Source organism: Anser cygnoides, unplaced genomic scaffold, assembly GCF_040182565.1.
Source record: "Anser cygnoides isolate HZ-2024a breed goose unplaced genomic scaffold, Taihu_goose_T2T_genome scaffold_43_1, whole genome shotgun sequence".
Classification (NCBI taxonomy): domain Eukaryota; kingdom Metazoa; phylum Chordata; class Aves; order Anseriformes; family Anatidae; genus Anser; species Anser cygnoides.
The window spans coordinates 185856-211748 of record NW_027103067.1 but is presented as its reverse complement, the minus strand read 5'-3'; the positions used below and the strand labels follow the sequence as shown (position 1 = coordinate 211748).

The 25893-nt window shown below is 57.4% G+C and overlaps 3 protein-coding genes across 3 annotated transcripts; 2 read left to right on the top strand and 1 right to left on the bottom strand.

The window, feature by feature from the left end:
• Nucleotides 1-1374: 1374 nt before the first annotated feature.
• On the top strand, nt 1375-11762 carry LOC136789238 (histone acetyltransferase KAT5-like). Its single transcript, XM_066989226.1, is given in 16 exon segments — nt 1375-1531; nt 1651-1717; nt 2398-2466; nt 2559-2695; nt 3846-3989; nt 3991-4017; nt 4641-4721; nt 6029-6103; nt 7255-7503; nt 8061-8150; nt 8260-8400; nt 9051-9144; nt 10249-10377; nt 10380-10407; nt 10862-10943; nt 11551-11762. Coding segments are annotated over 16 exon segments (1560 nt in total). The 5' UTR covers nt 1375-1519; the 3' UTR covers nt 11686-11762.
• Nucleotides 11758-13528, bottom strand: LOC136789239 (ribonuclease H2 subunit C-like). The gene is made up of 4 exons (XM_066989227.1): nt 13349-13528; nt 12740-12861; nt 12513-12632; nt 11758-11872 (listed from the first exon to the last, which is right to left on the bottom strand). The coding sequence occupies exons 1-4, from the start codon at nt 13488-13490 to the stop codon at nt 11825-11827; spliced, it is 432 nt and encodes a 143-aa protein (XP_066845328.1). The 5' UTR covers nt 13491-13528; the 3' UTR covers nt 11758-11824.
• Nucleotides 13529-13847: 319 nt separating this feature from the next.
• Nucleotides 13848-22972, top strand: LOC136789247 (olfactory receptor 14C36-like). The gene is made up of 2 exons (XM_066989243.1): nt 13848-15398; nt 18548-22972. Exon 2 carries the CDS (start codon nt 21878-21880, stop codon nt 22952-22954), a length of 1077 nt encoding a protein of 358 aa, XP_066845344.1. The 5' UTR covers nt 13848-15398; nt 18548-21877; the 3' UTR covers nt 22955-22972.
• The last annotated feature ends 2921 nt before the right edge of the window (nt 22973-25893 follow it).

Genomic DNA, 25893 nt, shown 5'->3' with positions numbered 1-25893 from the left:
GACGATGCCCCCAAATATCCCGTTATCCCTGGAACCTACTGATTACATTCCAAAATCACCCCCAATCCCCAATTAACCCTGGAACCTACTGATGACGCCCCCAAGCCACCCCCGAACCCCACCGTTAACCGTGGAACCTACTGATTAAGCCCCCAAACCCCCCAAAACCCACCATCTTAACCCTGGAACCTACTGTATATGCCCCAAAACCATCCCAAACCCCTCTGTTAACCCTAGAACCTACTGACGACACCCTAAAACCCCCAAAACCCCCCGTTAACCCTGAAACCTACTGACGACGCCCCCAAATATCCTGTTATCCCTAGAACCTACTGATTACACCCCAAAATCAGCCCCAAATATCCCGTTATCCTTGGAACCTACTGATTGCACCCCAAAACCACCCCCAAATATCCCCTTTACCCTGGAACCTACTGATTACACCACAAAACCACCCCAAAACCCTTCTGTTAACCCTGGAACCTACTGACGACGCCCCCAAGTATCCCATTATCCCTGGAAGCTACTGATTACACCCCAAAACCACCCCAGAACCCCCTCTGTTATCCCTGGAACCTACTGATTACATTCCAAAATCACCCCCAATCCCCAATTAACCCTGGAACCAACTGATGACCCCCCAAACCACCCCCAAACCCCACCGTTAACCGTGGAACCTACTGATTACGCCCCCAAACCCCCCAACACCCACCATCTTAACCCTGGAACCTACTGTTTATGCCCCAAAACCACCCCAAATCCCTCTGTTAACCCTAGAACCTACTGACGACACCCTAAACCCCCCCCAAAACCCCCGTTAACCCTGAAACCTACTGATGACACCCCCGTTAACCCTGAAATCTACTGATTACACCCCAAAGTCAGCCCCAAATATCCCGTTATCCATGGAACCTACTGATTACACCCCAAAACCATCCCAAACCCCTCTGTTAACCCTAGAACCTACTGACGACACTCTAAACCCCCCCAAGCCCCCCGTTAACCCTGAAACCTACTGACGACGCCCCCAAATATCCCGTTAACCCTGGAACCTACTGATTACACCCCAAAATCAGCCCCAAATATCCCGTTATCCCTAGAACCTACTGATTACGCCCCCAAACCACCCCAACCCCACCCCGTTAACCCTGGAGCCTACTGACGGGCCCCCAAATGACGTCACCGGGGTTCTCCTCCTTCCCCCCCGTGACGTCACGCCTCCCGGGGCACTCCCCCTCCCCCCCCCGGGGAGGGGGGGGCGCTCACCGGTCTCCATGACGACGGCCGGGAAGGGGGGGGAGGGGCGGGGGGCCGGGGCGGGGCGGGGCGGGGCCGGACGCGATTGCGATCGCGGCTCCGCCGCCGCCGCCGGTGCCGCGCGGCCGCTCCCGGAAGTGGTGCCGCCCCCACGTGACCCGGAAACGGTTCTCTAGACCAACCGGAAGGGGCGGGGCTTCCCCCCCCCCTCCAGCCAGAGGCCCGGAAGCGGCGGCCGGCACCCGGAAGCGGCGGCCGGGAGATGGCGGAGGCGGTGAGCGGGGCGCGGGGGGTGCTGGGAAGGGGCGGGGGGAACCGGGGAGGGTCCCGGGGGAGGGTTTCGGGGGGTCCCGGGGCTCTCCGGGCACCCCCCGGTGACGGCGGCCCCTTTAGGCCGAGGTGTCGGAGGGCTGCCGCCTGCCCGTGCTGCGCCGCAACCAGGACAACGAGGACGAGTGGCGTGAGCGGGGCGGGGCTTCCGGGAGGGGGAGGGGCTTCCGGGATTGGGCGGGGCATCCGGGAGGGGGGCGGGGTTTAAGGGAGGGGGCGGGGTTTGGGGAGGGGCAGGACGCGAAGGGAGGGGCTGGGGGCTGGAGAGGGAGTGGGCGGGGCTTGGGAGAGGGGGGCGGGGCTTGGAGGGAGTGGGCGGGGCTTGGGGAAAGGGGCAGGGCAGGGCCCTGGAAGGGGAGGGCTGGGAAAGGAGGGGCTTGGGGGGAGTGGGCGGGGCTTGGGGGGAGTGGGCGGGGCTTGGGGGGAATGGGCGGGGCTTGGGGGAGGGGGCGGGGCTTAGAGGGAGGGGCAGAGTCGGGCCCTTGGTGGGGGGGCTGTGAAAGGGGGGCTTGGAGGGGGTGGGCGGGGCTTGGAGGGTGGGCGTGGCCCGGAGGGAAGGGGGTGTGGCCTAGGGGGAGGGGCGTGGCCAGGAGGTGGGGTGGGTCCCATGGGGGGGTCGGGGCACGGGGGGGGGGGGGGGGGGGGGCAAAGCCTCAGGGTCACTGGGGGGATGCCACCACCTGGGGGGGGGGGGGGCGACATCACCGGGGGGCGTGACGTCACCGGAGGGTGCGTGACGTCACCGGAGGGGTCACGGGGGGGTGTGACGTCACGGGGAGGGGTGACCCCCCCCCCCCCCCCCGCCCGCAGCGCTGGCCGAGATCCTGAGCGTGAAGGACATCAGCGGGCGGCGCCTGTTCTACGTGCACTACATCGACTGTGAGTGGGGGCACGGGGCGGGGCGGGGGTGGGGACACACACAGGGGACACCGATGTCACCCAGTGTCCCCCCCCGACCCCCCAAACCCCAGTCAACAAGCGCCTGGACGAATGGGTGACCCCCGAGCGCCTGGACCTGCAGCGGGTGCAGGGACCCCGCAAGGAGGCCAAGACCCCCACCAAGAACGGGCTGCCCGGCTCCCGGCCCGGTTCCCCCGAACGCGACCCGGTGAGGGGACACCGGGGGACGTCGGCGGGGACATCATCGGGGAGGTCCCGCGGGGGGTGGGGGGGGCACCCGGCACGGGACGTGGCCCTGGGGGTGGGGGGGGGACAGGTAGAGAGGATAGGGGCCGCTACGGGGACGAGGGATGGCCCCGTGTGGGGTTGGGGGGGGCTGGGGACACCCCGAGGACAAGGGGCGGCCCCACGGGGGACGGCAGGGACGAGGAACGCCGTGGGGACGAGGGACGGTCGCTTGGGGGGGGTTGCTGGGGATGGGAGGGGGCAGCCCCAAAAGGCGTTACGGGGACGGGCGACGCGGGGGGGGTCAAAGGACAGCGCTTTGCGGGGTTAATGGGGCCAGGGGACAGCGTGGAGACAAGGGGCGGCGAGGACGGGGGGGGACAACTTCACGGGGCGCTTTGGGGACGAGGGGCAGCCCCGCGTGGGGTGGGGGGTTGGGGACGGGGGGACGCCGCGGGGACGAGGGACGTCCCGGCCGTAGAACGACCCCAAAAAAGGGATGACGGGGGACAAGGGAACGGCCCCATGGGGACAAGGGGACACCGGGGACAGGGGGAGCCCAAGGGGGCGGGGGACAGCCCCAAAAGGGGGGACAGCCCCAAAGGGGGGACAGCCCCAAAACGGGGACAGCCCCAAAACGGGGACAGCCCCCAACCCCACAGGGGACACCCGGAGCCATCGGGGGGCACGTCCCCAGACCCGTTGGGGACCCCCTGCCCCCCCCCCCCGGGTCCAGCGGGGGCCACTGGGTGCTGTCGGGGACCCCCCAGAGCCAGGGGACGTCCCCAAACCCGCAGGGACCAGCCCCAAACCCCGCGGGGGACCCACCCCGAAAAGCCACCCCGAAACCATTTGGGGGCCCTCGGGGACATCCCGGGGGGGACCCTGGGGACACCCCGTGGGGCTGGGGGGAGGGGGGGGAAGGGAAAAATGGGGGGTGGGGTGGGGGAGGAACCCGCTGGGGACCCCAGGAGCCTTTTGGGGTTGATCCGGCCCCTCCCGGGGAAATCAGGGAGGGGGCCGGCCCTTTTGTCCCCAAAGCCACGTTGGGGGGGGACACCCCCCCCCCCATGTCCCCACTTCCCCCGCCTTCCCCCCCCCCCCCTAAATGCCTCCTCTTCCTCCCGGCGCAGAGGAAGAGCCTGGAGCTGCCGGCGGCCCCCGCCAGCGGGAAGAGCCTGCCGGGGCCACCGGGGCCACCGGGTTTGGGGTCGGGGCCGGTGCCCCTCACCCTCCGCTTCCACCTGCCCCAGGAGAACGCGGCCGAGCCCCCCCGGCCCCCCGCCCGGCGCCCAGCGCCCCACGGTAACCCCGGCCCCGAGCGACCCCCAAAAACGGCCCCCAAAACAACCCCAAAAACGGCCCCAAAAACAGCCCCAAAAACGGCCCCAAAGCGACCCCAAAAGCCGGCCCCGGCCCCAGCCCCCCAGCGCTGCATGGCCCCCCCCATCCCCAGCGGGTTCGTTGTCCCCCCCACCCCGCACCCCAAATCGTGGCGAGGTGGCCCCGTGTCCCCAGCGGGTCCCCAGCGGGGTTTTTTGGGTTTTTTTTTTTAAGTCCCTGCCCCCATGGGGTTTTGGCTGCAGGGGGGTCCCCGCTGTCCCCTTTTGGGGTCCCCGGTGTCCCCAGTGGGTCCCTGTCCCCCTTTGGGTCCCCGTCCCCTTTTGGGGTTGTTCCTGTCCCCAAGGGGTCCCCGTCCCCATTAGGGTCCTGTCCCTGTCCCCTTGGGGCTGGGACCATACTGGGACCACTGGGTGCGGAGGGGGGCTGCTGGGGTGATACTGGGAGCACTGGGGCGGGATTGGGGATCAGGGGGACAGCCCCAGGAGGGGGGCAGCGGCCCCAAAGCGCTGCTTACTGGTCCCCGTACCTGGGACTGGGAGGGACTGGGAGGAACTGGGAGGGACTGGGAGCCGCTGTCCCCACAGAAGCGTAAGGTGGAAGTGGTGTCACCGGCCACCCCCGTCCCCGCCGCCACCGAGACCTCGCAGGCCTCCGTCTTCCCCCAGGTGAGCCCAGTAACACCAGTAACCCCCCAGTAACACCAGCAACCCCCAGTAATGCCAGTAATGCCCCCAGGAACGCCAGTAACCCCCCAGTAACACCAGTAACCCCCCAGTAACACCAGTAGTGGCTCAGCACCACCGATACCTCCTCAGTAAACCTTTATTGGCATCGGGTCCGCCTGGTGATTTCCCAGTAACACCAGTAACTGCCCAGTAACTTCTCAGTAACCCCAGGAACTTCCCAGTAACACCCCAGTAACGTCCCACTTTTTGCCAGTAAAGCCCCCATCCGCTCTTAAATTCATTAGTTACCCATTAAAACCAGTAGCTGGCCAGTATAACCAGTAAGAGTTCAGCAGCACCCTCCCAGTAATAACTTCTTGACCCCAGTATCGCCCAGTAAAACCAGTAGCTGCCCAGTAAACCCGGTAAAACCCTATTAACACCACTACCATGCAGCAATACCCATCCACTCTTTACCAGTATACCCCAGTATACCCCAGTAAACCCAGTAAAACCCTATTAACGGAGTTACCACGCAGCAGTACCCGTCCAGTTCTTCACCAGTATCCCCCAGTAAAACCAGTAACTGCCCAGTAAAACCCTATTAACGCCACTACCACACAGCAGCGCCCACCCAGTCCTCACCAGTATCCCTCAGTAAAACCAGTAACCGCCCAGTAAAACCCCATTAACACTACTATAGTCCCTGCCCAGTCTTCCCAGTAACCCTGCCTGCATCCTCCCAGTAACTCGACTGGGAGCTTGGGGAGGAGGGCCCAGTCCCTGGGGGGCGGCATCCTGGATTTTTGGGGTTACTGGGGGCGGGTCCATGACCCTTGGGGGGGGATTTTGGGGGGGTGTCTGTGGTCGGGGGGTCCCTGGGGGGGTCTCTGGTTATGGGGGGTCCTCTGGTGGTTGGGGGGGTCCTATGGTTATGGGGGGGTCCTGTGGCGCTTGGGGGGTCGGGGGGTCCTATGGTTATGGGGGGGTCTCTGGGTATGAGGGGGGTCGCCAGGTATGGGGCGGGTCTCTGGGTATGGAGGGGGGTCACAGTGTTTTTGGGGGGGTCTCCGGGTATTGGGGGGGGGTCACAGTGTTTTTGGGGGGGGGTCTCTGGGTATGGGGGGAGTCTCACAGTGTTTTTTTAGGAGTGGTCTCTGGATATGGGGGGGTCCTATGGTTATGGGGGGTGCCTCTGGATATGGGGGGGGGGCTCAAGGTGTTTTTTGGGGGGGGGTCTCCAGGTATGGGGGGCTCTGTCAATATGGCGGGGGGTCTCACGGTGTTTTTGGGGGTTCCCGTTGCAGAACGGCTCCGCACGCCGCGCCGTGGCCGCCCAGCCGGGGCGCAAGAGGAAATCGGCCTGCCTGGGCACCGACGAGGTGGGGGGTGCAGGGGGGGAAACTGAGGCAGAAATTGGGGCTGAAATGGGGAAACTGAGGCACGAGGGGGGTCAGGAGGGAGAGAGAAGGGGGAAATGGGGAAAGTGAGGCAAAAAGAAGGCGATAACGAGGGGAAAAAAAGCCTCGGAATGGGGAAACTGAGGCAAAAGCAAGGGGAAAAAGCCTTGAAACGGGGAAACTGAGGTAAAAACAGGGAAAAAATGAGGGGAAAAGAGCCTCGAAATGGGAAAACTGAGGTAAAAGCAGGAAGAAAATGAGGGGAAAAAGCCTCGAGATGGGGAAACTGAAGCAAAAGCCGGGAAAAAATGAGGGAAAAAAGCCTTGAAATTGGGAAACTGAGGTGAAGGCAGGGAGAAAATGAGGGAAAAAAGCTTTGAAATGGGGAAATTGAGGTGAAGGCAGGGAGAAAATGAGGGAAAAAAGCCTCAAAATGTGGATACTGAGGCAAAACCAGGAAGAAAACAAGGGGAAGAAACCTTGAAATAAGGAAACTGAGGCCAAAGCGGGGAAAAAATGAGGGAAAAAAGCCTTGAAATGGGGAAACTGAGGCAAAGGCAGGGAGAAAATGCCTTGAAATGGGGAAACTGAAGCAAAAGCAGGACGAAAACATGGGGAAAAAGCCTTGAAGTGGGGAAACTGAGGCAAAAACGGTGGAGAAAATGCCTTAAAATAGGGATACTGAGGCCAAAGCAGGGAAAAAATGAGGGAAAAAAGCCTTGAAATGGGGAAACTGAGGCAAAAGCAACGCGAAAATGAGGGGAAAAGGCCATGAAATGGGGAAACTGACGCAAAAGCAGGGCAAAAAAGCCTTGAAATGGGGAAACTGACACAAAAGCAAGGCAAAAATGAGGGAAAAAGCCTCGAAATGGGGATACTGAAGCAAAACCAATGCGAAAATGAGGGGAAAAGGCCACAAAATGGGGAAACTGAGGCAAAAGCAGGGCAAAAAAGCCTTGAAATGGGGAAACTGAGGCAAAAACAATGCGAAAATGAGGGGAAAAGGCCATGAAATGGGGAAACTGAGGTAGAAACAAGGGAAAAAAGGTCTTAAAATGCAGGAAAATAAAATGGGGGCTTCCGGGACCGGGGCGGGCCTCACCCCTGGGTGCCTCCTTGCCCCCCACCCCCAGGACTCGCAGGACTCCTCGGACGGCGCGCCGTCGGCGCCGCGCATGACGGGCAGCCTGGTGTCGGACCGCAGCCACGACGACATCGTGACGCGGATGAAGAACATCGAGTGCATCGAGCTGGGCCGCCACCGCCTCAAGCCCTGGTACTTCTCGCCCTACCCGCAGGAGCTGACGGCGCTGCCCGTCCTCTACCTCTGCGAGTTCTGCCTCAAATACGGCCACAGCCTCCGCTGCCTCCAGCGACACCTGGTAACGACACCCCCCCGAGGGGTTACAAGCCCCCCGTGGGGTAACAAGCCCCCCAGGGGTGTAAAACTGCCCCCCAGGGGGATAAAACCACCCTACAGGGGCAAATCTTGGATCCCCGGGGCGCAATGGGGTCCCCCAGAGGCATCACCGAACCCCCTGGGACCCCCGTGGGCAGCATCAGCCCCCCAGGATAATGTTGCCCTCCCCTGGGGTAATGCTGCCGCCCCCCCCGCCCCCAGGGGCAGATCTGAGAGCCTCGGGGTGCAATGGGGTCCCCTGAGGGCATCGCTGAACCCCAGGACAGACCCAGGACCCCCGTGGACAGCATCAGCCCCCCTGGGGTAACACTGCACCCCCCCCCCCCAGGGGCAAATCCAGGACCTCCAGGGGCAATTCGCCCCCACCAATACCTTTTACCCCCTCCCGGGGGCAACTCTGAGCCCCCAGAGCACTGTTTGCGGCCCCTTCCTTGCCACTTTTGACCCCATCCTGGCCATAATCCCCTCCCCCACCGCCCCAAATCCCATTTACCCCCCCTTACCCTTTTTTGCCCCCAGACCAAATGCGACCTGCGGCACCCCCCGGGCAACGAGATTTACCGCAAGGGCACCATCTCCTTCTTCGAGATCGACGGCCGCAAGAACAAAGTAAAAAAAAAAAAAAGAAAAAGGAGGGGCTTGGATGGTTTTTTGGGGTCGGGGGGGGGGGGGAGCTGAAATCCCGCTGACACCCCTCCCCCCGTTTTCTCCCCCCAAGAGCTACTCGCAGAACCTGTGCCTGCTGGCCAAGTGCTTCCTAGACCACAAAACCCTTTACTACGACACCGACCCCTTCCTCTTCTACGTCATGACCGAGTACGACTGCAAGGGCTTCCACATCGTCGGCTACTTCTCCAAGGTCTGGGGGGGGGACAAAAAAAAAAAAAAAAGGGGTTGGGGGGCTTCGGAAAGGGTTTTGGGGTTCCTGGGGGGCTTAGGGAGGGGTTTTGGGGGTTCCTAGGGGGGCTTGGGGGTCCCTGGGTAGCAGGAAGGGTGTGGGGTGGCAGTGGTGGCGTGGGGAAGGGTCCTGAGGGGCTCGGGGGCGGCTAAAAGAGGAGTTTGGGGTCTGGGGAAGGGGCTTTGGGGAGGTTTTGGGGGCGGTTAATGGGGTCACTGGGGGAGAGGGGAGGACATGGGTGTCTAGGGAAGGGGGAAGGGTCTCGGGGGGCTCCTGGGGGTTGCTGTGGGTCTGAGGAATGGTCCTGAGGGGGTTCTGGGTGAAAATCAGAGGGAGCCCGGGGGGGGGAGGTGGGCAGGAGGGGTTTTGGGGTTCATAAAAGGATTTTAGGGGGGCTCCTGGGAGGCAGGAGGGGTTTTGGGGCTCATAAAAGGGTTTTAGGGGGTATCCTGGGAGGCAGGAAGGATCTGTGGGGTCAGCAGAGGGTTTTGGGGGTGAGAAAGGGGACTTGGGGGGAGGGGCAGCAGGGGGAGAAGGTGGGTTTGGGGGACCCAGGGAGGGGTTTGGGGTGCTGAGGAGGATTTGGGGGTCCCCCCGATGTGCGGGTGCAGGAGAAGGAGTCGACGGAGGACTACAACGTGGCCTGCATCCTCACCCTGCCGCCCTACCAGCGCCGCGGCTACGGCAAGCTGCTCATCGAGTTCAGTGAGCGCCCCCCGGCACCCCAAAACCCCTCCCTGGCACCTCCAAAAAAAACAGGGAGGGGAAAAACCCTATAGGGGGACCACGAAAATCTACCCAGGGGTGGCAGAAATCCCAAAGGGATCCCATTGAGGGATCCCAAAAATCCTTTTGGGGAGAGGAGAATTCCTTTAAGGGGCTCTGAAAATACATTGAAGGACCCCGAAAATCCACCAAGGGGTGGCAAAAGGATGTTGAGACCCCAAAAGGGAACCTAAAAAACCCCAGATCCCACTGTGGGACCCCAAAATCCATCAAGGAGCTCCAGAATTCTGAGAGGGAACCGAGAAGTCCACTGAGGGACCCCCCCCCCCCAAAAATACAAGGAACACCCAAAGTCCACCGAGAGATCAAAAATCACAGTGAGGGACCCCAGAAATGCACCCAGTGACTTCAAAACACTGCGAGGGACCCCAAAAAAATGTGCCAAGGGGCTCCGAATTCCAGAAGAACCCCCAAAATATATTGAAGGATCCCAAAATTTCATCAAGGGACCCCCAAAACACATTGAAGGGCCCCAAAAACACATTGAGGGTCCCGAAAACGCCATTAAGAGACCCCAAAACTCTATCAGGAGACCCCCAAACGCACTGAGGGACCCCAAAACTCCACCAATGGACCCCAAAAGTCCACCTTAGGACCCTAAGAACACACTGAAGGACTCCCAAAACCCCATGCGCCCCCAGGGAGGCATGGCGGGAGCACAGAACTCCACCAGGGGACCCCAAAACTTGTTCGAGGAACCCCGAAACTTCACTGAAGGGCCCTACAACTTTGCTAAGGGACCCCAAAACTTGACTAGGTAACCCCAAATCTCGGCTGGGGACCCCGAAACTGGGCCAGGGACCCCCAAATCTTCGCTGAAGGATCCCAAAACTTCACTAAGGGACCCCCAAAACTTGACTGTGGACCCCCAAAACGTGACTGAGGGACCCCAAAAGTTCATGAAGGGACCCCAAAAGTTGACTGAGGACCCCCAAAACTTGACGGGGGACCCCTGAACTAGGTCGGGGGCCCCCAAAACTTCACCGAGGGACCCCAACCCCCCCCCGTGTGTGTCCCCCCCAGGCTACGAGCTGTCCAAGGTGGAGGGGAAGACGGGGACCCCCGAGAAGCCGCTGTCGGACCTGGGGCTGCTCTCGTACCGCAGCTACTGGTCCCAGACCATCCTGGAGATCCTGATGGGGCTGAAGGCCGAGGGGGCGAGCGCCCCCAGATCACCATCAAGTGAGCCCCGCCCCCCGCCCTAAGCCCCGCCCCCGCCCTAAGCCCCGCCCCCGCCCTAAGCCCCGCCCACACCCCCTTAAGCCCCGCCCCCTACGCCCCCCAAAACCTTGTCCCTATTGGGGTAAGGGGCAGCACCCCAATCCTCGCCTACCCTGCTCTAGGCCCCGCCCCCTTTCACCAGGCCACGCCCCTTTTCCTGAGGGGTGGGGGGGTCTGGGCTGGAGGGTCCAAGGGGGATTTGGGGGGGGGTAAGCCCAGGTTTTAGTTTTTTTTTTTTTTTTTTTTGGGGGGGGGGGGTGGTGGGTTGTAGGATGGCCTGTAAGGAGGAGAAAATATCTTGGGGGGGGGGGGGCGGGGGGTTATGGAAAATACCTGGGTGTATGGGGGTCTCGGGGGGGGGTCCTGAAGGGGTGAGGGGGGGGTCGCAGCTCTGATCCCTCCCCCCAAACCCCAGCGAGATCAGCGAGATCACCAGCATCAAGAAGGAGGACGTCATCTCCACCCTGCAGTACCTCAACCTCATCAACTACTACAAGGTGCGCCCCCCCCCCCCGCAAAAAAAACCCACCAAACCCAAACCCCAAACAAGCCCCCCCAAAACAACGCCGAACCCCAATCAAGCCCCCCAAAGCCCAACCAACACCCTCAAGAAAACAACCCCAAGTAAGCCTCCCAAACCCCAAAACAATCCCACCCAAGCCCCCCAACCCCCTCACAAAAACAATCCCACCCCAAACAAACCCCGAACAACCAACCCCAAGCTACCCCCCAACCCCCAAAACAACCCCAATGCCCTCCCAAACCCCGAACAACCCCCAAACCCTCCCACCCCCCAAAAAACAACCCTAAACCCCAAACTACCCCCCAAACAACCCCAATGCCCTCCCAAACCCCAAACAACCCCCCAAACCCTCCCACCCCCAAAAAAACCAACCCTAAACCCCAAACTACCCCCGAAACAACCCCAATGCCCTCCCCAAACCCCAAACAACCCCCCAAACCCTCCCACCCCCCAAAAAAACAACCCTAAACCCCCCCAAAACCCCCAACCCCCCCCAAAACCCCCCAAACGACGCCCCCCAAGCTCCCCCAAAACACTTCCCCCGCACCCCAAAAGAAACCCCAAACGCCCTCCCCCCGCAGGGCCAGTACATCCTGACGCTCTCGGGGGACATCGTGGAGGGCCACGAGCGGGCGATGCTCAAGCGGGTGCTGCGCATCGACGCCAAGTGCCTGCACTTCACCCCCAAGGACTGGAGCAAGCGGGGCAAGTGGTGAGGCCACGCCCCCCCGCCCAGGCCACGCCCCCCGCCCAGGCCACGCCCCCCATTCATTAAATGGCTCCACCCACTGGTTACCAGACCTTTATTTTTGGGGGGGGCAAAATAAGCCCCGCCCACGCGTGGGCGGGGCCCCATCAAGGCTCCACCTCCTCTTCGCTGTCATCGGGGACTGGGGCATGGATCTGGGGGGGGGGGCACACATAATTTTAGGGACCTCCCCCCCCCCCAGCCCGGCACCTTTTGGGGTCTCCTTCCACACATTTTTGGGGTCCCTCCCACAGTTTAGGGACCTAAAGGCCCCCCCTCCCACCCCAACATCCCCCCCCCACCCCTAGGGACCCCCCCCCAAATTTAGGGACCTCCCAAAATTTAGGGACACCCCCCCCATCCCCCAAAATTTACTCACCTCCCCCCCCCACCCCCCAAAAACACATTTTGGGACCCCTGTGTCCCCCCCACCCTGGGGTCCGAGCAGCCCCCCCCCGTTTTCCCCCCAAGACCCCTTCTACGAGAAGCCCCCCCCATTGGAGGACCGTGGGCACCCCACTTCTGCCCTCCCCCCTCCCAATTTAGGGACCCTCCCCCCAAAAATTTAGGGACCCCCCAAAAAAAATTTACTCACCTACCCTCGCCCCCCAAAAACACATTTTGGGACCCCTGTGTCGTCCCCCCCCTTCCCTTGGGGTCCAAACAGCCCCCCCCCCATTTTCCCCCCCAAGACCCCTTCTACGAGAAGCCCCCCCCCTATTTGAGGACCATGGGCACCCCACTTTTGCCCCCCCCTCCCAATTTAGGGATCCCCCCCCCCCAAAAACAACGCACCGCATGGGCCAGGGGCCCCCACTGCAGCGCCTGCGCCAGCCCCCCCGCGAGGGGGGGCACGGCGTCGGCCCCCCACTCCGTGATGGCCCCGAACGTCGCCGTCACTGTCACCCACTGCTCCTGGGGGGGGGGACGGGACGGGACGACACACGGGTCAGGGTGGGGGCACCCATGGGGGGGGCGCATGGGGCGGGGGGGGTGCATGGGGCGGGGGGGGGCAGCGTCACCTTGGGGTCCTCCTCGTCATCGCCGGGGGGGGGCTCCCGCCTCAGCAGCTCCCCCCGGTAGCCGGGGGGTAGGGGCAGCTCCCGGCCCCCCAGGCGGCGCCCGCGGAACGAGGCCCAGAGCTCTGCAAACGGGAAGGGGGGGGGGGTAGGACCCCCCCCAAACCGGGTCCCGGTGACCCCGAATCCCTGGAACCCCTCCCCCCGGAGCCCCCCCGAACCCTTCCCGGTACCCCCCCAAACCCCTGCTACCCCCTCCCGGTATTCCCCAACCGGCCCCCGGTGCCCCCCCCCCCCAAGTGCCCCACAACCGGATCCCGGTGTCTCCCAATCAAGCCCCGGTGCCCCCCCGGTGCTACGAAACCCACCCCCAAACCCCCGGTACCACCCCCCGCTGCCCCTCAACCCGCCCCCGGTACCCGGCAGACCCCCGGTACCCCCCAACCGCCCCCCGGTACCCCCCAACTGTTCCCGGTGACCCCCCAAAACCCCAATACCCCCCTTCCCGGTACCCCCAAACCCCCGGTACCCACCCCCGGTACCCCTCAACCCGCCCCCGGTACCCCCCAACCAGGCCCCGGTACCCCCCCGGTGCCCTCCCCGGTTCCCCACCGCCGCCCGGGCCGGGCTGGACCCTGAGGAAGGCTCCCACGGGCGCGGGGCCGTCGCGGCCGACGCGGCAGGGCAGGAGCTGGGCCCGGAGCCGCTCCCGGGCCGCCCCCGGGGCCGCCCGCACCCGCACGGGCGCCGCCATTCCGTGACGAGGAGGACCGGCAGCGCGCAGGAAGTGACGTCAGGACGCGCGCGCCTTCCCTCCCTCCGCGCGCGCGGGGGACGACGGGAATTGTAGTTCGGGCCTCCGGGGGACGCTCCCAGCCCCGTTTATACCCCAGCGACCCCCCTCTCACCCCCGTTTGTACCCCAGGGAACCCCTCCAGCCCCATTTATACACCAGTGAACCAACCCCCAGCCTCATTAACACCCCAGGAGAAGCTCCCAGCCCCATTTATACTCCATGGGCCCCTCTCTCCCCCCCCCAACCCCATTTATACCCCATGAACCCCCCCCCCAGCCACACTAATACCCCATGGACCCCACCCCACAGACCCATTTATACGCCAGGGAACCTTTGGGTACACCTGAAGTCCCTTTGGGAGCCTTTACGCAACCACACACAACAGGACTTTGCACTTTCTCTCTCCAAACAACCCTAACTGTAACCGTTATCCTAATTATGACCTTAAAAAACACGGACGGCGCCACTTTCTCCCATCAAAAAGTGCTCCTAACGGAAGCCTTTGGGTACGCCTGAACTCAGCTTTGGGAGACTTTATGAAATCCCACACACCACAGGACTCTGCGCCTTCTCTCTTCCCAAACAAAAGGTTTGGAAAAACCCTAAATGAATACCTAAACTTGGAGTTGGAGTTTGAGGGTTTTTTTTTTCTTTTTTTTTTTCTTTTTTTCTTTTTCAAGTTGGGGTTAGGGTTTTTCAAGTTAAGAGTTGGAGTTAGAATTAGAGTTAGCTTTGGAGTTAGAGTCTGAGTTACAGTTGGAGTTGGAGCTGTTGGAGATAAAGTTGGACTTGGAGTTGGAGTTAGAGTTGGAGTTGTATTTGGAGTTGGAGTTAAGTTAGAGTTAAGAATCACAGAATCACGGAATCATAAAGGTTGGAAAAGACCTCCAAGATCATCTGGTCCAACCATCGCCCTACCACCAGTGTCACCCACTAAACCCTGTCCTTGAGCACCACGTCCAACACTGCCTTAAACGCCCCCAGGGACGGTGACTCCACCACTTTTCAGCAGTCTGTCTGTTTGTCCTTATCCAGCTCCTCACCTTTCAAATTTGTTTGATATTACATTAACTAATAGTAATATGTATAATTCCCTACCTATCAGTACACAACGCTCCCTGAAGAGTAATCCTTTTTGGGTAGGTGAACCTCAATGGAGCCATAAAGCTGAGGAGTGTTTTATTATCTGGTAAATTGCCTTGTGTTTTTCTGTTGTTGGCTATAAAATAGGAAAAACCCTTCTGTGCCTGTGTGCAGCCAGTTCTCTGAGGAAAGCAGGTGGGATCTGGAGCAAAGGAGCAATGAAATGTGGCTGCTGATTTCAGTGGAGAAGCCTGGTGTAAGGAAGAGTGATGCAAGCCCCAGGTGGCCAAGGAGAGAAATGGCTGTCCTGGGAGGGTGAGGAGCAAGGTTCTCCATCCAGTGTCCGGCCCCAAGACACCGCGTTGCCAACCTGCCCAGACCTCCTTAGGAGAAACACCACCTAGGGAATGCTGCTGTCGCTATTTGCCTACACTGGAGAGCAACGAAAAATACCTATCCATCGAGTGCTCGCTGAAGTTTTCCTCTTCACCTACACTCCCGGAGCCTCACTAATTAGGTGTACAAGATTTAAAGGCTTGAAGAAAATTGTCGGAACAGACGTGGCGTGTTAGGCCTTTCTGCATTTTAATGACCCTGTGGGGCATTTGGTGCTCTGCTACCTCAGACACTGAGAGAAAACTGAAGAAATCTCTCGAGGAGCTAAAGTTTGAAGCAACCGCCAAAGTTCCTCGGAGCATTAAATTGGCCTCACTGAAGGCCATTAAAAGACAAAGCTTCCCCATGGATTTGTTAGAGCAGCTTAGCTGGAGGCAATGCCTGCAGGTAGGCAAGGGCATATCCATCTCCCTTCCCCACCCTGCTCTCACCAGGGCATTTCACAGAATCACAGAATCACAGAATTGTAGGGGTTGGAAGGGACCTCGAAAGATCATCGGGTCCAACCCCCCTGCCAAAGCAGGTTCCTTAGAGCAGGCTGCCCAGGTAGGCATCCAGATGGGCCTTGAATATCTCCAGAGCAGGAGACTCCACAACCTCCCTGGGCAGCCTGTCCCAGTGCTCTGTCACCCTCACCGTGAAGAAGTTCTTTCTCTTGTTGGTGCGGAACTTTCTGTGCTCCATCTTGTGGCCATTACCTCTTCTCCTGTCCCCACAAACCACTGAAAAGAGGTTGGCCAAATCCCTCTGTCTCCCACGCCTCAGGCATTTATACACATCGATGAGATCCCCTCTCAGTCTTCTTTTCTCCAGGCTGAACAGAACCAGGTCTCTTAGCCTTTCTTCATAGGGAAGATGCTCCAGGCCCCGTATCATCTTTGTGGCCCTCCGCTGGACTCTTTCCAGGAGATCCCTGACTTTTTTCTTTATTTCCGTACCTTCGGAAATATCTCTGGACTCTCACTGACTGTTCCTTCAAAGACACAGCCATGGTCTGACCCCCGACTTCCAAACGTCCTTTGAGGGACATTTCTTTCTTCCTCATTCCCACTCCCAACCTTCAGAGCTGCACCTTGTGACTCTTTATCTTCTTCCTACTGTTTTCTACTGCCAAGCAAAGCTTCCCCATCAGGGAAATCTCACCCCTCGAGCGGGCGTCCCGACTCATCAGGCTTCCTGTGGTGTATCATGAGAGCAGGCAGAAGTTGCCTCACCATCATCTTCCAAGCTCTGGGTCTGGTACTGGCCTTGGAGCTCGTTGGACAGATGCGGCCAAGCCGTGTGCCCCAGCTCTGCAGTCCTGTACTCACGTGCAAGGGATATGACAGCCCGTCCACAAGCCTTTTTCCTCTATGTGCTTACCAGGTGCTCAGGCAAAGGAGATCCCACAGCCACCATGCCAGCCACACACCTGCTGCTGGACTGTCAGGAACACTGGCAAACGTGAGCCTAAATGCACAGATCCCAGCCAGGCTCCTAGAAATTTCCATGCTAGGGATAAGGGCTAGGGATTAGGGTGAGCAAGAGGGTAAAAGCAAAGGTAAGGCTCTAAGGGTCTGCATCTTGGCTTCCAGGTAAGGGTGGAAGTGCTGGGGATTAGAGTATTAGGCTCCTGTCAGGCCGAGTGGTGACATTTAGGGCCAGGCTTAGGGCAAACTTGACACAGGGTTAGTCCCTTCCACGAACGCTTTCCCAGTCAGTGCTGCAGCAGTAACAAGGTGACCCAAATGCCTTTTATATCTCCAAAAAATCTTTGCTCTCCGTTGGCAAAGAACCCCTTCTCTCCCATGTTCTCACATTTCCCTTCTCCAGGCCCCTCTTGACCTCCACATGTGTCCTCCTGTCAGGGGCAGCACTCTGAAGATTTCCACTTCTGAGGATCTGTCTCCTGGCAGGGACCCAGTCAGTTTCTGGGTCAGAAGGGACCTCACAGTGGCATCAAAAGGATGTGAGATGGTGTAGGAAGACCCTGCACAGCCCTTGAAGGGCCCAGACTTGGTCCATGCCTACCAGCTTATGCTCCAGAAGGTCTCCCCTAGGTGCTGTGTCACTTGTCCCCCCGGGTGCTACAGCTAAATCAGGGCATCCTGGTAGCACTGGCCATTTTTGTGCAGGCAACCGAATCAAGACACAAAAGCTGATTTTGTAGCTCTAGACCCAGCTGGGCATCATCCACAGATGAGATGAAAATGTTCAAAATGATGTTCAAAAAACATCATCAGATGTTGTCACATATCTGGGACTTACCAGAACCAAATGTTTGCCTGTTTCAGAGCCCTGCCAAGGACATTCACTGAGTCCGTTTCCCAGCCATTGACTGCCTCTCCTAGGTTTCCACTTTCTTCTTTCTCTCTCCTGCTCTTCTTTTTTCCTAACTAACTCTAACTCTAACTCTAACTCTAACTCTAACTCTAACTCTAACTCTAACTCTAACTCTAACTCTAACTCTAACTCTAACTCTAACTCTAACTCTAACTCTAACTCTAACTAACTCTAACTCTAACTCTAACTCTAACTCTAACTCTAACTCTAACTCTAATCCTAACCCTAACCCTAACCCTAACCCTAACCCTAACCCTAACTCTAACTCTAACCCTAACCCTAACCCTAACCCTAACCCTAGCCCTAACCCTAACCCTAACTCTAACCCTAACCCTAACCCTCTCTAACTCTAACTCTAACTCTAACTCTAACTCTAACTCTAACTTTAACTCTAACTCTAACTCTAACTCTAACTCTAACCCTAACTCTAACCCTAACCCTAACCCTAACCCTAACTAACTCTAACCCTAACCCTCTCTAACTCTAACCCTAACCCTCTCTAACTCTAACCCTAACCCTCTCTAACTCTAACTCTAACTCTAACTCCAACTCCAATTCCAACTCTAAAGGTAAAAGAAAAATAAAGAATAATCTAGGTGTGCTGATGGACTTAGCAATAGAAGGAGCAGACATTGATGAGGTTTGTCATGGTTTCTTTGCCTCCATCTTCTCTCAGGCCTCTGTGCCTGCAGGCAGGGCTCTGGAGGAGAACAGCCAGCAGTGCATGGGGATCAGTCAGGGGTTTCTTGGGCAATTTCAGCCTGTAACTGCTCATGGGAGGAACATTGTCCATGAGTGCTGGAGAACAAACCAAATAACTCAATACGGAGGGATCGGGGTAGTTCCTGAAGTCTGGCAGAAAGCCGGCAGGGACAGCCACCTCGTCTGGCTGATCTCTCCATGGCCTCTTCCAGGGGGGCCTGCAAACACCCTCAGAAACTGGGAGGTTGGCTCCTGACTGTTACTTCTTCAGAGGCTTGCTCAAGCTTTCAGTAGCTGCAGGTCAGGAACACCTGAGGGCTCATTGTCATGCAAACTTCCAAACAAAGTAAGTCTCAGTGCATCATTTTCCTTAAGTCTTCAGCTCCTAGAAGGTTAGCTAAAGAGGCTTTAGGAGAACAGTCAAAGTGAAAAGAGTTCTGTATTCATAATGGTAAGAGAAGATTTCTTCTTCCTTCTTTTTTCCCCAGTTTTCTTTGCTTTTCTTTCTACAGATTACGTGATATCAGCAGCCTCCAATGTATCTTGATCCTGAGTGTCTTCTGACGGAGTCTGAATATGTTGAGACAGCAAGACCTTTTCTGGCAGACATTCTGTGGGCAGTGTTCTTCCCTACCCTCAAGCCCTCATCAGTCACCTGGGAAAGGCATCAACCTTGTGAAACTCTGAGCTTCCTCCACTGCACTCGGTAGCTGCTTGTTTCAGCCTGCTGGCACTGATTCCCACCTGCTTTACAAGAAGGAGTTGCATGCAGGTGCAGAAGGGCTCAACTGCCAGCAGACAAAACGCAAGAGAGAGATAGCTGACTAAAGCACAAAAGACATTCCGCAGCTCTCTGTTTCCACGTTACCTCCACTGAAATCCAGTTTCCACCGTGGATAGTCATGGAGCAGAAACAGAACAGAAAACACATTTTTGGGTCAAGCACAGGCACTCCATGCCCTGGACTCTGCCCATACCCACTCTTTGCACACCCACGGAAGTCGGGAACTTCTGCGAATCATACAGGGAAGCAAAGCAGCCAAGTGAATAATATGCTCTATTTTGATCAGCCAAATCAGCATTAATCTCAACATATCTGCCTATCAGGAGTATCTTCAGGCAGAGTCTCAAACATTTAGACCCTCTCCTTTTTCATTCCCTGCAGGGGAAATGACATGCAGCACCGCTGTAGGTGAAGGCAGGCATGAGAGGGATCTCCTCTAGCATTGGACGCCTTGGGTGCAATTGCCCCGATTTCCTTCTCTAGTCAATGCAGAAAAAACAGTTGTTTCCACTGAGATGCCTTGCCACCCTCTGCCTGCCCACCAGCTCCTGCTCCAGAAGGACTCCTGAATGTCCTGGGTCACATTTCCATGTCACACATTGGGTTTCGGCTGCTCCTCGGGATCCTGGCAGCAGTAGCCACCTCTGGGTGGGCAACAGAATCAACGCCTGAATAAGGATTTTAGGCAAAACCTGAATCATAAAAAAATAAATAAATAGATAAATTGTCCTTGATGTAAGAAGTATGTAAGAGGTCTTCATTTTCAAAAGTTTGAGGGTTGTCTATACATTCCCGTGACTGGTTTCCTAGGCCAAGGGCACGGGCCAGCAATATGATGAGTCTTTGGCACTTCCCTTGTATGGAAATATAAATTCATCTAGCCATTACCAAAAATGCATTTCCTCCCCACTCTTTGAATGGAGACACTGTGTTCCCAGGACATTTTGTTTAAGGGCACACTGCACATCTGCATTTCCGATCTAAATGGAACTGGGAGCAGCAGAGGTGAAAAAGGTTGGCTGGGTTCTGCCACACGTGAGTGGAGAAGGATTTTGTGGATGGGACCGGTGCTGTCCCGGCGAGCCACACGGAGCTCTGTGTGAGAGCACTGGCATCTCACATCCTGCATCTCATACGGCCTGTATTTGTCCAGTTGAAGGAGTAACTGCCCTGAGCTGGATCAGGCAGCGTGGGGATGTTTATGAGAGCACCGTCACTGCAGTCAGAGGTTATCTAGCAAATGCAGCTGATGGGGAACCAGGGGAAGCTTGTATCTCCCTGTTGGGAATGACTCCGTATGGTCAGCTGAAAACCGGCCTGGGCTACACAAAATCACAACAAAATGGACAGGTTCACTTGTCCTAAAAGTGAATGGACGTCGCCTACCATTTGTAGGTTGTCCAAAAGAAATCTGCTCGATACTTAAAACTGATGGCCTCAGATGCTGCCCTGTCCCCCAGGTACCTGCACACACCTGGGACCACGTCTGGAACCCCGAATGTCAGCGGGTGTTTGCATCTCAGGGAGCTGAGACAAGGAGCTCACACGAGTGCCTCTTTTGTGCACACCTGAACTCAGCCAGAAGGAATCCCACCTCCTGTGGGTCTGTGGGGTGCAGAGGAGGGAGCTGAGTCCCCTTCCAGCCTCAGGACTGCAAACCTAGGATGAGATGCCTCAGCTGATGGAGCTGAATGCCTTCCCTTGGCAGAGGTCGAGGTGGTCTCTCCTGTCACTTTCTGGATGCCCTGTGCAGGACGGGGCAAGGAAAGATGACTCTTCAATGAAACTATTTGAGTGATGTAAGCCCTAACACTGTTGGAAAGCAGTCTCTTTCCCCAGCTGAGGGAGGGAACACGTGCGATTACTTTGTCTTGTTTCCAAGGAGGTTCCCCAGGAGCCCTGTGGACATCTCGAGGGAGCCCAGAGGGGCAAAGGAAGGGAGGCCGTGTCTGCAGACAGACAGCTCTGCCCAGGAGCAGCTCCTCTGCAAGGCACAGCAGGGCTGGGGGCACTGCCTGCACGTGGTGAGGAGATGTGAGACAGAAAGCAATTGAAAGCTTTCTGAATGTGGAATCCAACTTAGAGCTCATTGTAGGAGAAACCCGCACAGCAGCGGGCACGGCCGACCTCTTGCTGCACTGCAAGGAGGATTTTCCTGCACACACCAAGAGGAGAAAGGCATGAAAACAGCGGTCAGCATCACTGGGGCATGGAGGGAGGCTGACAGCTGGCTGGAGGAGAAATCTACACAACCCTTGACATGGCAAGTCTCGGTCTGCAGGATCATGTGGATGAATATCCTGGTGGGACAGTTTAAAGCTGGCGTATCCCGCATCATAGGAGATCTGTCAGGAGGGTGCTCATGGTTTCTCTGCTGTGGAGGAAAAGGATGTGAACAGACAGAGATGCCCCTGGGCAGTGCCTCTGCTTCCAGGATGTGTCTGCAGGGCAGAGAGGAGCACAAAGTGTTTGCGGTGAGCTCTGTGAACCTGTGCAGGGAGCAGACACAGGGACGGAGCAACAGGTCCCGGCAGGGCCAGCTCCAGGTAGCAGAGACACGGGCAGGGAGGGAGAGGGAGCTGCTCCCAGAAACGCAGCGTGAGTGGGGCTTGGGCACCTCTCTGCCATCCCCTGCAGGGCACATTTCCTCCCTGGAGCAAGCCCCGCTCTCCCCTGCTGCCCAGAAGACCCCAGGTCAGGAGCCGTCTCCTCTGTGGTTGGACCTCCGCGAGAGGAGAGGTGCCTGTCTCCTGCAGCGTGGCACACAGCCACGAGGCTAAAAGCCTCCGTCCTTCAGTGTCACTGCGAGGTGGTGAGCATAGCTGGGCGAGGAAAGGGCTTCACTGCACACCCTTCTCCTGGCAGAATTATTGGGAGCACTGCAGTATCCATCCTTGGTTTGCCAGCTCTGGTGTGTGCTTTTGCTCCCTGGGGTGGGCTGCTGGGTGTGGATCAGCTTCCGTTCTGACACCGACTTGCCCTGGAGGTGTCCTGATGAGAATTCAGGGCAAAAGTCCACTTCTCAAATAGAAAAGCACTATGTCTGCAGGGCTGGTGAATGGGATGGCTTGTTCCTCTTTCATCTCCACGGTGGGATTTCCAAAAAAACGGCACGGGTTTTCATCAGAGAAGTCTCTCCTTAACTTGTCGTTATCGTTTCCTCCTTGGACAGCTCGCCCATTCGCAGAGAAACCAAATGCCCAACAGCAGCTCCATCACCGAGTTCCTCCTGCTGGCATTCGCAGACACGCGGGAGCTGCAGCTCCTGCACTTCGGGCTCTTCCTGGGCATCTACCTGGCTGCCCTCCTGGGCAACGGCCTCATCATCACAGCCGTAGCCTGCGACCACCGCCTCCACACCCCCATGTACTTCTTCCTCCTCAACCTCGCCCTCCTTGACCTGGGCTGCATCTCCACCACTCTCCCCAAAGCCATGGCCAACTCCCTCTGGGACACCAGGGCCATCTCCTACGCAGGATGTGCTGCTCAGATCTTACTGTTTCCCTTTTTCATCGCAGTAGAGTATTCCCTCCTCACCATCATGGCCTACGACCGCTACATTGCCATCTGCAAGCCCCTGCACTACGGGAGCCTCCTGAGCAGCAGAGCTTGTGCCCAGATGGCAGCAGCTGCCTGGGGCAGTGGCTTTCTCTATGCTGTCCTGCACACGGCCAGCACATTTTCACTGCCCCTCTGCCAAGGCAATGTCCTGGACCAGTTCTTCTGTGAAATCCCCCAGCTCCTCAAGCTCTCCTGCTCAGATTCAGGCTATCACAGGGAAGTTGGGCTCATTGCCCTTAGTGGCTGTTTAGCCTTTGGGTGTTTTGTTTTCATCGTGCTGTCCTACGTGCAGATCCTCAGGGCCGTGCTGAGGATGCCCTCCGAGCAGGGCCGGCACAAAGCCTTCTCCACGTGCCTCCCTCACCTGGCCGTGGTCTCCCTCTTCGTCAGTACAGGCATGTTTGCCTACCTGAAGCCCCCCTCCACCTCCTCTCCATCTCTAAACCTTCTGGTGTCATTCCTGTACTCGGTGGTGCCCCCAGCTGTGAACCCCCTCATCTACTCCATGAGGAACAAGGAGCTTAAGGAGGCACTGAGGAAGCTATTGCAGTGTACAAGGCTTCAGCATCGCTAAGGTATCCATATTGCTCATGTTGATGGTTGGACCAGATAATCCTGGAGGTCTTTTCCAACCTTAATGATTCTATGTCACACCCAGCACAGACTGGGACAAGACAGGAACATCTTTGTTCACATATATTTCAAAGTTTTGTTTCTTTTTGGCAATATCAGGCCTATTTAAAATGTATTTTTTTTCTTTTATCCCACTTCTACCTGTTTTTCTAACCCAAAGACCTCGGATGCATGTACAGCTGAGCTTTCTCTATAACAGACTAAATAAAGGATCCATCCGATGGGCATTTACCTCAGCTCTGGCTTCTCATAACTTCTCTTCAGGTACAGGAATGGTTGTGGGATGAAAAACCCAGCTGCAACGTGGACAAAAAGCCCTGCTGGCCTTTGGGGTTGCTCCATTCTGCACCATGAGACACCCCCTCTGTACAGCCTTTGAGTCAGGACTGCCGCTTTCTTGGACCCACAAACACTGACAGCGACAGGACATGGCCCTTTTGGTGCTGGTCATCCTTTTCATCCATGCTGTCCTCTTGTGTCATCACTGAATCAGAACTGGTTAGCACCACCAGAAGTATGGTTTTCCAAACTGCAGTGGGGAAAGCACTTACTGACCTGACCTAATGCTAAAGCTCTCCCTGCTCAGAGCAGATCTCGGTACTAGAATCCTCCAGAGGTCTCTTCCAACTCAAATCCTCGAGGAGAAAAGGGGCTGGGGAGTGGAGGCAGGAGTAGGGAACACTGCTGTGGGTTGAGGCATTGCTGGCATTTGTAATCCCTGCTCCACATTGTCCTCGGGTTTACACAGTGAATGAGTCCCACCTCAAAAGAAGGCTCTGCTCCATGGGCACCGGCTGTCCATCTGGTTTGGAGATACTGCAGAAAAGTTCTCCAAACACTGCCAGGCATTTCAGAGTCCCAGATTCACTGAGACTGGAAGGGACCTCCAAAGATCATCTAGTCCACCCCCCTACTCAAGCATGGACGTCTAAAAACAGGTAGCCCAGGCCCATTTCCAGTTGGGTTTTGGGTATCTCCACTGATGGAGACTCCATCACCTCTTAGGGAAACTTGATTCAGTGTTTGGTATCCCTCACAGTAAAAAAGGTGTTTTTCTAGGTGGAATTTCATGTATTTCCAGGTCTTGTCCTGTCCCCAGGCACTGCTGAGGATGTCAGGAAAATATCTCATACTGAATCCAGCATCCCAAGAGAGAAGAGGCTGCTGCCACTCAGTGTCCCCAGCAAGGCCCAACCAGCAGCAACGTTGAAGTGTTATTCCCAGCGGGCACATGCACACCGTGCACACATCTAAGCTGCTGTACTGGGCTTCTGAAGCGAGGTTTTGGGGGCTGCAGAGGTGACCTCTGTGAGAGGAGTCCTGAGGCTGCCCCATGTTAGATAAGGGCCAGTTTCAGATGGCTCCAAAGACACTCACCGCTGATCAGAGCTGAGCCGACAAAATGATGGTACGATTATGGAGAAGATTATTCTGGGAGTTGTTGAAAAACACCTAAAGGACAATGCAGTCATTGGTCAGAGCTAACGTGGGCTCTCCAGGGGAATGTCATGTCTAACCAATTTAATTTCCTTCTACAATGACTTCACCCAGCTAGGTGACTAAAGGAGGCCAGGCAATGTAATCTTTCTGGATTTCAGAAAAACTTTCGATACCGTCTCTCACCATATCCTTCTGGACAAGACCAGAATACAGTTAGATAAAAGCATAATAAGATGGGAGAACAATCGGCTGGTGGGTCGGGCCCAGAGGGTTCTTGTAAATGGGGTTACATCAGGCTGGTGACCTGTCACTGGGGGCGTTCTGCAGGGCTCCATTTCAGGATCAGTCCTCTTCAATGTTTGCATAAGCGATTTGGATGAAGGACTTGCAGAGTTTTTGAGCAAAGTCACGGGCGATGCCGAACTGGATGGAGCTGTTGACTCCATCGAGGGTGGGAAGGCCTTGCAGAGAGATCTGGACAAAGGAAGGAGCTGGGCAATCACCAATGGTGTGAAGTTTAAGAAGAGCAAGTGCCAGGTCCTGCACCTGGGAAGGGGCAATGCTGGTTACACGTACAGACGGGGGGACGAGATGCTGGAGAGCAGCCTCGCAGAGAGGGATCTGGGGGTTGTGGTCAGCAGCAAGCTGAACAGGAGTCGGTGCGGCCTCACCTTGAGCACTGCGTGCAGTTCTGGGTGCCACGGTAGAAGAATAATGTAAAACTGTTAGAGAGTGTCCAAAGGAGGGCAACAGAGATGGTGAAGGGCCTAGAGGGGAAGACGTATGAGGGGCAGCTAAAGTCACTTGGATTGTTGAGCCCTGAGGAGACCTCATGGCGGCCTACAACCTCCTCACAAGGGGAGCGGAGGGGCAGGCGCTGATCTCTTTGCTCTGGTGACCAGCGATAGGACCCGAGGGAACGGCTTGAAGCTGTGACTCAGGAGTTTGGGGCTGGATATCAGGAAAATGTTCTTTACCCAGAGGGCGGTTGCCACTGGAGCAGGCTCCCCCAGCAAGCGGTCACGGCACTGAGCCGGCCAGAATTCAAGAAGCGTTTGTGAGGAAACAAACACTTCCCTCACTGCCCAGGGAAGTGAGCACGCAGCTGGCTGGTGGTGCTTAGTTTCTGGCTGTGGTAAATGAGGAAGGTTCTGGCCGTGGCCCTAGGAAACAGAGGCCAGAGAAACTGCAGGACATCCAGCATGAGATCCAGGACATCTCCACCACAGAGTGCCCGTGCCCCTCAGTGGCAGCTCCTGTCCCCAGGCCATCACAATGTCCTGGCCCAGACAGAGGAGGCTGCCCTGAGCAGATGCCTGCAGAAAGAGCTTTCTCTTCCTCACTTAGTCCTCCCTGCAGGCCCAGGAAGGCTCCCGCCTGTGGACTTTCAAAGAGGGTGTCCTGAAACACACTCCAGTCTCACGTGCCTTAGTCTTCTAG